Source organism: Phyllobates terribilis, unplaced genomic scaffold, assembly GCF_046119375.1.
Source record: "Phyllobates terribilis strain yellow unplaced genomic scaffold, ASM4611937v1 Scaffold_13__5_contigs__length_258822181, whole genome shotgun sequence".
NCBI lineage: Eukaryota > Metazoa > Chordata > Amphibia > Anura > Dendrobatidae > Phyllobates > Phyllobates terribilis.
In genome coordinates this window covers 114,548,769-114,563,882 of record NW_027362773.1, presented here as the reverse complement: position 1 = coordinate 114,563,882, position 15,114 = coordinate 114,548,769, and the positions used below count along the sequence as shown (strand labels likewise).

General features: G+C 40.1%; 1 protein-coding gene across 1 annotated transcript in view; it reads right to left on the bottom strand.

The window, feature by feature from the left end:
* The window catches only part of EML3 (EMAP like 3), a 70,066-nt gene that overhangs the window by 21,397 nt on the left and 33,555 nt on the right, over positions 1 to 15,114 (bottom strand). The window contains exons 5-9 of the mRNA XM_073658474.1: positions 10,054 to 10,154; positions 6,430 to 6,465; positions 3,696 to 3,819; positions 2,393 to 2,542; positions 700 to 769 (exon numbers count right to left, since the gene is read on the bottom strand). Of these exons, the coding sequence (XP_073514575.1) occupies positions 700 to 769; positions 2,393 to 2,542; positions 3,696 to 3,819; positions 6,430 to 6,465; positions 10,054 to 10,154 (481 nt within the window). The remainder of the gene's footprint in view (positions 1 to 699; positions 770 to 2,392; positions 2,543 to 3,695; positions 3,820 to 6,429; positions 6,466 to 10,053; positions 10,155 to 15,114) is intronic.

Below are 15,114 nucleotides of genomic sequence, written 5' to 3'. Positions count from 1 at the left end.
TACAGACTTAATAATTCCCTATCAGTATGTCTTTGGAGTGTGAGAGGAAACTGGAGAACCTGGAGGAAACCCGTGCAAACATAAAACGATGCCCACACAAGGAAAATACTAAAGAATGTGACAGTCGCCAGAAGAGGACAAAAAGTAAATGTTATGTGACCCCAGGCTCCGGTACTTTTAGCTTTTCAATGACGATAAGGGAAGAGAGGAAAGTGTTTTACTGTTTGTTGTGGGCAATCTGAGAATAGAAGGAACAAGGCAAAGAGGAAGCCAAGCAACCCGATGGCTCGATGCTATCAAGATAATGGCGGAGAAGACGCTCATGGACATCATGGTCAGAAGAATAGAAGGAACAAGGTGAAGAAGAAGATCAGCAACCCGATGGCTCGATGCTATCAAGATAATGGAGGAGAAGACCCTCATGGACATCATGGTCAGAAGAATAGAAGGAACAAGGTGAAGAAGAAGATCAGCAACCCGATGGTTTGATACTATCAAGATAACGATGGCGAAGACCCTGGTGGACCTATCTAGGCTTGCACAAGATCGATCTTCCCACAGAGAGTTCATCCATCAAGTCACTATGGCTCGAGATTGAGCCGAAGGCCGTTAAATAATGTGGGCAATCCTTTACAATGAATAATTTGTCTATTCACTCTAACCAAATAGGATGACTGGAAAGGTACATGTGTTTCTCACCTTACCATCCTTGTCCACTCCAGCTGTTTGTCCAGAGGCCACTTTCACTCCATCCGGGTGGACGGCTAGACTATGTGATCAGCAATGTTGGAAAGAGCAAAGGATATGTGAAAGTTATGTACATTCCTTTTTGTTACAAAAATAAAGTCACTTGGGTTATCCGCTTTGGAATCTCCTGAACATAAGTTGATTTTGGAATATTCAAGTGATCTGCTATCTGGAGGGGAGTAGGAAGTCTTCAATCTCCTGGCAGCAGCTCAGGCTCAGGAAAAATGAATGTTCACTTGGTACTCAGTGAAATATATAGGCTTCTTTTCTTAACCAGACAACCCATTCAAAGAGTGTTATCAAATATAAAAAGGAGTTCGGATTTGGAAAAAAAAATAAATACATTTTCTCCACTTTGGCGATTCTCAGTTTTATAGAACACAAGAGGGAGTAATTTTTGTTTTTGTTTTTTAAATCTGCCAAAAGGGACTCTCGAAAAAAGAAAAATCATTTTTAAAAATGTGCTTATTTTTAGCTTCCAAATACTAAATACATTGTTATCATTCTTAAAAGAAATGTGTCAACAGAAAATGTTTTTAATGTTAAATACATTTTTTTAAAGATATATTTAATTTGAAATTTACAGATCACTAAAAATATAATATATTTTTTAAAGCACAGAAATTTTGCAAATTTTAACTTTTGCAACTGCATCTCTATTTATAGTAGCTAGCATAGGATCCACCATTCACAATATTACAGCTCACCTCCCGCTCCCTTCACAATGACTTTTGCCCATGTGACCAAGAGAAAGTAAAAGTTTAATATTAGTTCTAGTTGAAAGTGTGACAATTTTGTTTAATATAGATAGTGATAGGAAAAAAAAAATTTTTAGAGAGCAACTATTTTTTTTTTTTCTTGCAAAAATTCTGAACTTTGCAATGCCTGGAGAATAATTAAATAAAAAAAATAAGTATTTACTTTTTAAAAACATAAAATCTAAATTAAACAATAGGTAATTTTCTGAATACACATTCACACACATGGATCAATGTTTTTCAATAGGGCTGGTAAGATGAGGGTTTGTCATACGGACCAAGTATCCTTGTGAAAATAAATCACAGCCTTCGTTAGTCTCTTCTGTTTTTGAATGATCCATTTTTTATGAACACAGTGCAATTATGAACATATGAGACTATTTGGTCTTGTGATTTCTTTTTATAATATTAATACATAAAATCTCTTGCCGCAAAGATAAACAGAAAAAAATTGACACATTAATGATATAGATCACAATGCAGGTGGCTGATGCATGAAAAAATGTCCAAATATTTTGGATGAAAATTGGACAGCTTTCATAGGGTCACCTGAACCCGGGTTAGACACACATATGAAAAATAATCCTATTTTCATGTAGAAAAAAAATTGGACTATTTTCATCAGCATTATCACTCGTATTCCATCGGTGTATGCAGTATGTCCTGCATTTGTTTTTAAACCACCATCTTATTGACTTCAACGCAGAAGAAAAATAAGAATAACCCAAGTAAGAAAAATGATTTTGTTTTACATAGAATTTACCCAATTCACAAAAATTATTGACAAAGTGAAATCCTAAATTACTTTAGTGATCAAACCTCTATAGTTAAAAGAAGAAATTCACCAACTTGATGCCTGCCCAAAGGTCTCGTTCCCCCAGACTTACCAGCGAACGCAGTCCGTGTGTCGTAAAAAGTGGCGCTGTGTTCCACGGTTTACATCACAGATGACTATGACGCACGCGGTGAAATAAATAACTTCTCCCGACTGCAACATACGCAGATTGCATCGTGAATCACGGCCGCGACAACCATAACTGTGTGTGCAGAACGGGTTAAGGAGATCTCCTTAGTCAAAATTTCAATAAAGATAAGGCGAGTGGACTACCCAAGTTACATGTACTATAGGTGCCAGAGTCACAAGAGTTTTTATAGTATATTGTTCCAATTTCTTGAAGAAAAAAAAAGTCATAGGATATATTAATATCAATAATGAAAGCAACGCTGCAACACAAGTTGCTGCCCCAAATTAAATACCGTACCGTGCACATGATAACTTTTAGACCACGCTTTCCCTGAAGCCTCTTTTCTGGTGACTTTAGCGGAAGCTTTTAACAAAAAAATGTTTCCTTATTAGATTTATTTTAATTTCATATGTAACATATTGGCACCTCAATCGCTTTTTTAGCCACTTCAAGCCTAAACGGTTAAAAGAAGTTATAAGAGACGGAACATATGCACAGCAAGTCGTTTTGACATTGCTGTGCGTGTGTTCATACTTTTTGGTGTTTTTTTCCGCACTTTTCAGGCAGGTTCCAGACAGAATCTACCAGAAAAAGTTGTGTCCATATACCCTAAAGGAGCCAATATACCCTGGTTAGCAGTCGACCAAAAGTCATTTTTCCTGAATGTCATACACAAGAATGCTCAGCTCCGCCGAGCGTTCATGAGTTTTCAATCGGGATTGGGCAGAGTGAACTCAAACTTGCCCGATCCTTCTCTCCGCTGACATCATCTGTCCTGGGAGAGTCATATAACATCAGATTGTTTGTTGGTCCCATAGAAATCAGCATGTCGATCAGTGCTTGGGTTGTCACATAAACAACATTTATCACCTACACACAGAATAGATGATACATTTATGACTGCTGAGGATTCAACTGCTGAAACCCCACTAATCCAAAGAAGGAGGGAACAAAGTCCTCTGTGCTGTGTGAATAAAACGGTAGTGAGCATGTGTGACCACCACACCAATAGAAAGTGAATGCAGTACTTCTTCCATTCGCACTAGAATTTTAAGAACCTCCAATCTTGTGATCATTGGGCTTCCCAGTGATGAGACCTTCAGCAATCTTACATTTATTACCTGTACTGTGAATAGGTGATACTGTGTATGCCTTTATGGAACAACCCTTTTATGAGAAGAGACATCTTAATAGAAGAAGTAAGGTATAAGCAGTATAAGGATACACCCATTCTAACTGCAGCTTCTCACCCGGAAGTTCTGGCTTCTGGTCATCATGGTTTTTTATGCAGGAAGGTATATACATTGTAATTGGTCGACCACGGAGAAAAACTTTAATGCTCATACCATCTATATAGAAACGGAAATCATTTATTAATTTATTGTACAAAGTAATAAAGAGCCATAATGTGAAGGTGTAATATAAATATACTACTTGTATTAGGACGATGCGGTAGCTCAAGATCATAAAAAATCAGAGGCAAAATATCGATATCTATACACACACACGCATATTATATATATATATAGATAGATAGATAGATAGATAGATAGATAGATAGACAAAAAGAAAGCGCAGCAGCACTCCATTATGGCCAAGATACATAAAGACAATAAAACCATTTAATTTAAACTGTGTTATTACTCAATAAGCTTTACTTACAAAAAATGGAGGTTCTTAGCGCATAAATTGGCCAATTCATGTGTGCCCATCAACAGCTGCAAGGTGACCTCCCATCTGATGGGTACTACTCTGCCTACATGCCTCTCTGTGTTTTAGGTGTTTTAGCCCAGAAGTGACATGTTCTGTCCAGAGTTATAGGCTTGTAGCCCAAGAGAGGCATGTAGGCAGAGTAGTACCTGTTCACATTTGGGATGTGCTGGTCAATTTTTTTTTTTTTCTTTTTGACACACACACATATACATACATACATATATATATCCGTATCTATATATATCTTATATACAGTACAGACCAAAAGTTTGGACACACCTTCTCATTTAAAGATTTTTCTGTATTTTCATGACTATGAAAATTGTACATTCACACTGAAGGCATCAAAACTATGAATTAACACATGTGGAATTATATACTTAACAAAAAAGTGTGAAACAACTGAAAATATGTCTTATATTCTAGGTTCTTCAAAGTAGCCACCTTTTGCTTTGATGACTGCTTTGCACACTCTTGGCATTCTCTTGATGAGCTTCAAGAGGTAGTCACCGGAAATGGTCTTCCAACAATCTTGAAGGAGTTCCCAGAGATGCTTAGCACTTGTTGGCCCTTTTACCTTCACTCTGCGGTCCAGCTCACCCCAAACCATCTCGATTGGGTTCAGGTCTAGTGACTGTGGAGGCCAGGTCATCTGGCGTAGCACCCCATCACTCTCCCTCATGGTCAAATAGCCCTTACACAGCCTGGAGGTGTGTTTGGGGTCATTGTCCTGTTGAAAAATAAATGACGGTCCAACTAAACGCAAACCAGATGGAATAGCATGGCGCTGCAAGATGCTGTGGTAGCCATGCTGGTTCAGTATGCCTTCAATTTTGAATAAATCCCCAACAGTGTCACCAGCAAAGCACCCCCACACCATCACACCTCCTCCTCCATGCTTCACGGTGGGAACCAGGCATGTAGAGTCCATCCGTTCACCTTTTCTGCGTTGCACAAAGACACGGTGGTTGGAACCAAAGATCTCAAATTTGGACTCATCAGACCAAAGCACAGATTTCCACTGGTCTAATGTCCATTCCTTGTGTTCTTAAGCCCAAACAAGTCTCCTCTGCTTGCTGCCTGTCCTTAGCAGTGGTTTTCTAGCAGCTATTTTACCATGAAGGCCTGCTGCACAAAGTCTCCTCTTAACAGTTGTTGTAGAGATGTGTCTGCTGCTAGAACTCTGTGTGGCATTGACCTGGTCTCTAATCTGAGCTGCTGTTAACCTGCGATTTCTGAGGCTGGTGATTCGGATAAACTTATCCTCAGAAGCAGAGGTGACTCTTGGTCTTCCTTTCTTGGGGCGGTCCTCATGTGAGCCAGTTTCTTTGTAGCGCTTAATGGTTTTTACAACTGCACTTGGGGACACTTTCAAAGTTTTCCCAATTTTTCCAACTGACTGACCTTCATTTCTTAAAGTAATGATGGCCACTCGTTTTTCTTTACTTAGAATTTGTATTATGGCAATAAAAAAACAGCTAACAGTGTATTCAGTAGGACTATCAGCTGTGTGTCCACCTGACTTCTGCACAACACAACTGATGGTCCCAACCCCATTTATAAGGCAAGAAATGCCACTTATTAAACCTGACAGGGCACACCTGTGAAGTGAAAACCATTTCCGGTGACTACCTCTTGAAGCTCATCAAGAGAATGCCAAGAGTGTGCAAAGCAGTCATCAAAGCAAAAGGTGGCTACTTTGAAGAACCTAGAATATAAGACATATTTTCAGTTGTTTCACACTTTTTTGTTAAGTATATAATTCCACATGTGTTAATTCATAGTTTTGATGCCTTCAGTGTGAATGTACAATTTTCATAGTCATGAAAATACAGAAAAATCTTTAAATGAGAAGGTGTGTCCAAACTTTTGGTCTGTACTGTACACACACACACACAAATACACACACACACACACACACTATAACTCAAACTTCTACTATGCAAAAGTCAATCAGAAAAAAAATAGGAATAATAATGACACAGCCCCTCTCTTGAATAGTGATATACAGTATTGGTAATCAACAGAATAGGAGCTGATCTGCAGTACCCAGCAGCGGCTGCCACACAAAAAATTGCAGCTCCATTCAATGTGTACCAGAGCTTCTAACAGCTGATCAGTGGGGGTGCCACTATTGATAAAGTTGATAAATTATCCTAAGGATAAACCATCAATATTATATAACGAGACAACCAACCCATTTAAAGATGAGGCAAACGATAGCACTTTGAAAAGTTAACACTCACCTATGTTGTAATTTCCCCGTTTTGACGAAGGGGGACCTGAAAGATATTTATGTGACATATCAAAAAAAGTGCTTCAGAATCAGTACAGGGCAATAAATATACACTTGCCATGATATTTCTATGCTATTCCTGACCATTAAAATGTGATATTTTCTCACCAAACATTATTTAGTAATGTCTGCGGAGGATATGAACAAGACACCAACGACAGCTAAAGAGGCTGCAACTTACTGCTGACAATAATCCAATAAAGGACTTTAACCCCTTCACAACCCAGGGTGGTTTGCACGTTAATGACCAGGCCAATTTTTACAATTCTGACCACTGTCACTTTATGAGGTAATTACTCTGGAACGCTTCAACGGATCCCCCTGATTCTGAGTTTATTTTTTCGTGACATATTGTACTTCATGATTGTGGTAAAATTTCTTCAATATCACTTGCGTTTATTTGTGAAAAAAACGGAAATTTGGCGAAAATTTAGAAAATTTTGCAATTTTCAAAATTTGAATTTTTATGCCCTTAAATCAGAGAGATATGTCACACAAAAGAGTTAATAAATAACATTTCCCACATGTCTACTTTACATCAGCACAATTTTGGAACCAAAATTTTTTTTTGTTAGGGAGCTATAAGGGTTAAAAGTTGACCAGCAATTTCTCATTTTTCCAACAAAATTTACAAAACCATTTTTTTAGGGACCACATCACATTTGAAGTCACTTTGAGAGGTCTTTATGACAGAAAATACCCAAAAGTGACACCATTCTAAAAACTGCACCCCTCAAGGTGCTCAAAACCACATTCAAGAACTTTATTAACACTTCAGGTGCTTCACAGGAATTTTTGGAATGTGGAAGAAAAAAATGAACATTTAACTTTTTTCACAAAAATGTTACTTTAGACCCAATATTTTTTAATTTCGCAGGGGTAACAGGAAAAAATGGACCCCAAAATTTGTTGTGCAATTTCCCCTGGGCACGCAGATACCCCATATGTGGGGAAAAACCACTGTTTGGGCGCACGGCAGGGCTCGGAAGGGAAGGAGCGCCATTTGACTTTTTGATTGTAAAATTTGCTTGAATAATTAGCGGACGCCATGTCGCATTTGGAGAGCCCCTGATGTGCCTAAACAGTGGAAACCCCCCACAAGTGACCCCATTTTGGAAACTAGACCCCCCAAGGCACCTATCTAGATGCATAGTGAGCACTTGGAACCCTCAGGTGCTTCACAAATTGATTCGTAAAAATGAAAAAGTGGAAAAAAAATACTTTTCATTTTTACGAATCAATTTGTGAAGCACCTAGGGGTTCCAAGTTCTCACTATGCATCTAGATAGGTGCCTTGGGGGGTCTAGTTTCCAAAATGGGGTCACTTGTGGGGGAGCTCCACTGTTTAGGCACATCAGGGGCTCTCCAAACGCAACATGGTGTCCGCTAACAAATTGAATGGAAAATCGGCTCAAATTGTTAGCGGACACCATGTTGCGTATGGAGAGCCCCTGATGTGCCTAAACAGTGGAGCTCCCCCACAAGTGACCCCATTTTGGAAACTATACCCCTCAAGGATTTTATTAAGGGGTATAGCGAACATTTTGAACCCAGAGGTACGACACAGAATTTGATAACATTAGGTCATCATATTGAATAAGTTGTCATTACTCTTGAGCGCAAGTGCTCGCTACTTGAGTTTGCATCGGGTACTCAGGTATGCACCATGTATCACGGGTGCTCAAGTGAAATGCTCGAGTCCCCGCCCGCATGTTTCACGGTTATTAGACACCCCCAAAAAAACATGCGGGGATCGCTCGTGCATGGCAGGCAATCCCCGCGAGGTTTTTTTGGCCGCGAAGCATATGGGGCGGAGACTTGAGCACCCGCGATACTCAGTGCATACCCGAGCACCCGATGCAAACTCAAGTAGCGAGCACTTGCGCTCAACACTAGTTGCCATATCATCATTTTTTTTTTTTTATTTTTTTTTTACATTGGAAAAAAAAAAACAACCCCAACCCTAACATTAGCATAACCCCAACCCCAGCCCTAGCGTTTATTTTTTACACCGTTCCTCATGCGGTATAAGTGATGAGATTACTTTATTCTTCGGGTCGGTGCGATTACAGCGATACCAGAATCATATCGGGTTTTTATGATTGACAGCTGTCACACACTAAAAGACACATATTTTGTAAAATCTAGTTTTTGCATCGCCATATTTTGGCCGACAGTCATGTAATGGCTTCTTTTTTGCGGGATGAGTTGACGTGGTTATTGGTGCCATTTTCAGGCATGTGACATTTTTTTGATCGATTTCTATTCCTATTTTTGGGAGGCAGAATAAACAAAAACCAACAATTCAGGAATTGTGGTTTTTTACATTTTTTTATTCTGCTCCGGGTGTGGTAAAATTGATAAGGCAGCTTTATTCTTTGGGTCAGTATGTTTACAGCGGTACCACATTTATATAGTTTTTCTGTGTTTTGGCGCTTTTACACAGTAAAAGCTATTTTATAGAAAAAATTATTTTTTTGCATCGCTTTATTCTCAGAGCTCTAACTTTTTGATTTTTTGCATGATGGAGCTGTCTGGCGGCTTGTTTTTTGCGGGATGAGATGACGTTTTCAGCGGTACCATTTTTATTTATATTCGTTTTTTTGATCGCGTGTTATTCCATTTTTTTGGGGCGGTATGATGATAAAGCATTGTTTTTTGCTTTGTTTTTTTATTTTTTTTTACCGTGTTCACTGAAGGGGTTAACTAGTGGAACAGTTTTCTAGGTCAGGTCGTTACGGACGCGGCGATACCAAATATGTGTACTTTTATTGTTTGTTTGGTTTTTTTTCATAATAATATTTATTGATGGGTACATTATATTTTTATTTTTAGTGGATTTTTTTTTTTTTTTTTAAATATTTTTACAATTTTTTTTTTTCCACTTTCAGACACTTTTTTTTTACTTTATTACTTTGTCCCACTATGGGACTTTCACTTTTTTTTCTCTGATCGCATGCAAGGCACAGGAATGCAGCACCATCCCTGTGCCATGCAGGTTGTCAGCGCTGGACAGGGAGAAGATTGTTTGGAGATGCACTGCGCATGTCCAAACAATCTTCCTGCTGTCTGGTGACCCGGATGTTGTCATGACGACATCGGGTCGTCATGGCAACACCCAGGAAGCCGCAGCAGACATTGCTGGAAGCCGGAAGAGGAGGTGAGTATCGGCGATCACCTCCCCTTGCCTCCGCAATGCTGCGATCGACTTCGATCGCAGCATCGCGGGGGTTAATGTGCTGGGAGCGGTGCAGGACCGCTCCCTACACATAGTATCGGGTGTCAGCTGTGACAATCAGCTGACACCCGGCGGCGATCGCGCCCGCACAGCCTGTGTGCGCGCGCGATCGCCATGACGTACTAATACGGGTCAGGCTCTTAAAGCCCAGGGCACAGACGCGTATTAGTACGTCATGGGCTTTAAAGGGGTTAAGATTGTGATCTATAAACATTTTGATATTTTTCGGTTGGTTTACCAAAGCAAAACACTTTATTGCCGGCCGTAGACACCACTATTGTACCAGAAGTCCTCCAAGGCATATATTTCCATTTACCATCTCTGTTATATTCTTACCACTGAAAAGATTCGAAGTCGAGAGAACTTTCCTATCAAGTTTCTTACTCCTCTCTTTTGCATCTCGGACCAGTTTATCAGAAGAACTGTTTCTGCGTAACCTACAAAAATACACACGTTATGGTTAGATTTCATCCTGTTATATTTCTATCCACATATTAAGAGCGACGTCACACATCCAACATTCAAGGTCTAAGTATGGACTGCAATGTGCAAACCGGTTGTGGGTCTCCTGACCCAAACGCAACATTTTCATAGCCATATAGATGACCAGTGACCAATCTGTGCATCTCGGTCTGTACTTGGACCATGAATATCAGACATGTGAAAACCACCTAGTATTGATGTATGACTGAACTGTGAGCAACCCTTTGCTGCATGGCGGCTTGATCATTTTCTGTAATCAAAATATTAAACTTAATTATTTCAGAAGTGTATTTTTTGGTAGAAATAACCAATGAAATTCATAATATGTACTCTCTTTATTATAATATACAGCACTTAAGCCCTGTCCAATCATGCATTGCATTAGTTGTGCACTCTCAGGCATGCCCAGACACAACTGTCAGACTTTGGTCTATTTCCATGTAGCATTATATAATAGCAGCTATTTCCAGAAAAGGAGTATAACTGCAGTTGTTAAGAAGGTGTATGAGTGATATTTTGGATGCAAAATTGGTGACCAAGACAGCGCATGAGCTCCTCATATATGCTGCTCTTCTTGCGCTACGAGTTTGAGGTCTTGGCTGAAGGGTGTGCGACCATTGATGCCGTTTGCCATTCCAATGATCTGGAGGGAGCAGAAGGACCATATAACTGATTGTTACTTCTGCATGACGAATGTATCCGGTTTTTCTTCTAAGAACAGAACAGGAGGTCTATTGAATATCCCAACCTTGCTTCTGCAATTAGACCAGTGGCGCATGATGAAAGTCTGCCAGTTCCAAAACCACCACCGGTGTGGACAATAGAAGATGATGATGAAATGACGATTGATTCATTAGAGATGGAAGCTGCTGCTGATTCAGAATTCGAACCATCAATATCAACTGCTCCATGTTTAATATCTCAAGCAAGACTCAACGATCTGGTCAGAGATTTGGGTTTATCAGAGAGTCACGCAGAACTTCTTGGATCAAGGTTGCAAGGGTGGAATCTGTTGCAACCAGGTACAAACATTTCATTATTTCGCAGTCGTCATGAACATTTGACCAAACATTTCAGTCAAGCTGACAGTCTCACTTTTTTGCAGTGATATTACTGGATTGTTTTCTGTCCTTGGAGTTGACCATGACCCAAGGGAATGGCGACTGTTCATTGAATCATCGGTCTTAAGTTTGAAGGCTGTCTTGCTACACAATGGCAATGTCTACCCTTCGATACCTATCGGACATGCCATTCATATGAAGGAGACCTATGAGAATATGCAGCTTCTGCTCAATCACATTCAATACTCAAGGTACAAATGGAATATATGTGGTGATCTCAAGGTAGTGGCAATTTTATTAGGTTTACAGCTGGGATACACTAAGCGCTGTTGTTTCCTTTGCGAATGGGGCAGTCGTGCAAGAGATTCGCATTATATCAGAAAGGACTGGCCACTACGCAATAAATTGATTCTAGGGCAGAAGAAAGTTAAACACGAACCATTGGTAGATGAAAAGATGATATTCATTCCGCCTTGGCACATCAAACTGGGATTAATGAAGAACTTTGTCAAAGCAATGAACAAGCAAACTGAAGCCTTTCCTTACTTGCGACAGAAGTTTCCACACATCAGTGATGCCAAAATAAAAGAGGGTGTTTTCATTGGCCCACAAATCCGAGAGCTAATAAAGGATAGTAACTTTGATGGTCTTCTGCATGGTGCAGAACATGTCGCATGGTCGGCCTTCAAGAATGTCGTTTTCAACTTTCTAGGCAACTACAAGGAGCCAAACTATACTAAACAGGATGAAAGTCTTCTTCAGGCTTACAAGTCAATGAAGTGTAACAGGTCACTTAAAATACATTTCCTTCATTCACACATTGACTTCTTCCCACCAAACCTCGGCGCTGTAAGTGATGAACATGGTGAAAGGTTTCATCAAGACATTTCCCAGATGGAGAAACGGTACCAGGGGAGGTGGAGTCCCTCGATGCTGGGTGACTACTGTTGGAATCTTGTCCGTGAATCATCGGACAATGATTATAAACGAAAATCAATGGCAAAACATCTGTAAACTTGATCGCTGTTGCTGACTTTTGCATTCGGAATATCACATGCCACTACAAATTTGACAGTATTCAATGCATACATATAATTGCATTGGTCTCAAAAATCTTACGTGATAGAGCAATTCTGAAGTTATTTCTGAACTCAACATGACAATTCCGATAAGGTTCATCCAATTTCATGCAGGAAACAAAAACCTTGTTGAACAGTGATATCAGCCAAGTGAGCGTATAAACATGGCAGTGATCAGCCTACAAATGAGAAAATGTGGCCTAAATCGTAATTGTTGTCAGATCCAATATCTCAGTGTAAGGACATGTGGACACGACGGATTTTCTCATACTAGTGCCATCTGTGAAAGCCAGCTAGGATATTCTATGGGACTGCGCACATGTCCGATTTTCATCCTTGGACCGAGGGGAAATAAAAACAGACGTCTAATTTTGATCCAAATGTCGGATCAAAATCGGCAATGCAAGTCTAAGAATAAAAAAAATCGAACTGCACTCGGAAGACATGCGTCCTCATGTCTGAGAAAAACTGATGCCGGTCTAATCAAATTCTGATCAGAATAATCGGACAGTTTCTCAAAAGTGGAGAAAACGGTCGTGTGACCCTAACCTACGCGGGAACCATTTGCAAACTTTATGGACACTGAAAAATAATATTACCTATCATTCACTCTCATACACATTGTATCGGTACATTTGAAAGGACCTTCAAATGAGAAGCAATCGAATGGTTATAAGGTACATTGGCACTCATTATGGGCAGAAATCTGCTCATAGTCTAACGGAATATTAGTAAATTCATGCTTGTAGAGCCAAATAGTGGTGTAATAATCTCTTATACTAAAACAATTGTAAGATAACCGCTTTAATCTGAGCCCAATGGAAAGAAAGTTCTTAAAAATATATATCAAAAATTATCATTGTTTTTTCTTTCATATTACAATTTGTAAAAAAAAAAAAAAATAAATCTTGCTATTTTCACACTGGCCACTAGGGCTATTTTAGACTAATACTTCCTGTTTTTTTTTTTTACAGAAGAGTTTTCAGCAGGCTCCTTATCATCACAGGTAAGATTACAATGACAAGCAACACCTATACATAGCTGATAACACAGGATCCACAATAGGCGAAGTCACAGCTCCCCCTCCCTACACAATGACCTTTGCACACGCTCATTAGATGCTTCAATACAAAAGAAAGGGTCCGACTGCTAATGTACATGTGAATTTTCTGAAATATTAGGAAGTAAGAGCCTAGAATAGTCACAATGCCAATATCAAAACTACAAGATGGTGGATAGCTGACTATCAATGTAGTATGGGGACATTTACCAACGCTAGTGCGAGGGGAATGTGGAGGCGTTGCCCAAATCAATTAATCAGGATTAAGCTTTCATTTTTTTTAAATGGTCTCTAGGAAGGAGTACTGTAATCTGGGTGGAGGTTTGGAAAACCGTGACTTTTCTTCCTTTCCATTAGTTTATACACATTCCACAAGTAACAGAGAAGAAACGGTCCATAGAAAACTCTAAGTGACAAATCAGCAAAAATGAAGTTAACATTTAGAAATATTCAAACTATTCTTGCACCACAGAACACTATTGTTCAGCTGTGCCATGAGAAACTCCTCCTAATAAAAGGACAATTGTTTTATTATGTCCTACAGTGTTTAGTCTGTGATTTTATGGTTACGGTGTGCAATAAAATATGCCTCTAGAGCTCCCCATAATTAGAATACTAATAAAAATAAAAATCCAGAGCACCCATGTGACAAAATGTGTAATTGTCTGATGATATAATCCTTTTAAAAGTATTGTCCGCTGATCGCCTGCATTAGTTGTTAATTCGCCGCAGTGGTCACAATGCACAACAGATCACATGAGCCACCGAGAATAGCAGTACTGACAATGCAAGTACTGCGCTACAGATCACATGAGCCACCAAGAATAGCAGTACCGACAGTGCAAGTACTGCGCTACAGATCACATGAGCCACCGAGAATAGCAGTACCGACAATGCAAGTACTGTGCAACAGATCACATGAGCCACCGAGAATAGCAGTACCAACAGAGCAAGTACTGCGCCACAGATCACATGAGCCACCGAGAATAGCAGTACCGACAGTGCAAGTACTGCGCTACAGATCACATGAGCCACCGAGAATAGCAGTACCGACAATGCAAGTACTGTGCAACAGATCACATGAGCCACCGAGAATAGCAGTACCAACAGAGCAAGTACTGCGCCACAGATCACATGAGCCACCGAGAATAGCAGTACCGACAGTGCAAGTACTGCGCTACAGATCACATGAGCCACCGAGAATAGCAGTACTGACAATGCAAGTACTGCGCTACAGATCACATGAGCCACCGAGAATAGCAGTACCAACAGAGCAAGTACTGCGCCACAGATCACATGAGCCACCGAGAATAGCAGTACCGACAATGCAAGTACTGTGCAACAGATCACATGAGCCACCGAGAATAGCAGTACCAACAGAGCAAGTACTGCGCCACAGATCACATGAGCCACCGAGAATAGCAGTACCGACAGTGCAAGTACTGCGCAGCAGATCACATGAGCCACCGAGAATAGCAGTACCAACAGAGCAAGTACTGCGCCACAGATCACATGAGCCACCGAGAATAGCAGTACTGACAATGCAAGTACTGCGCTACAGATCACATGAGCCACCAAGAATAGCAGTACCAACAGAGCAAGTACTGCGCCACAGATCACATGAGCCACTGAGAATAGCAGTACCGACAGTGCAAGTACTGCGCTACAGATCACATGAGCCACCGAGAATAGCAGTACCGACAATGCAAGTACT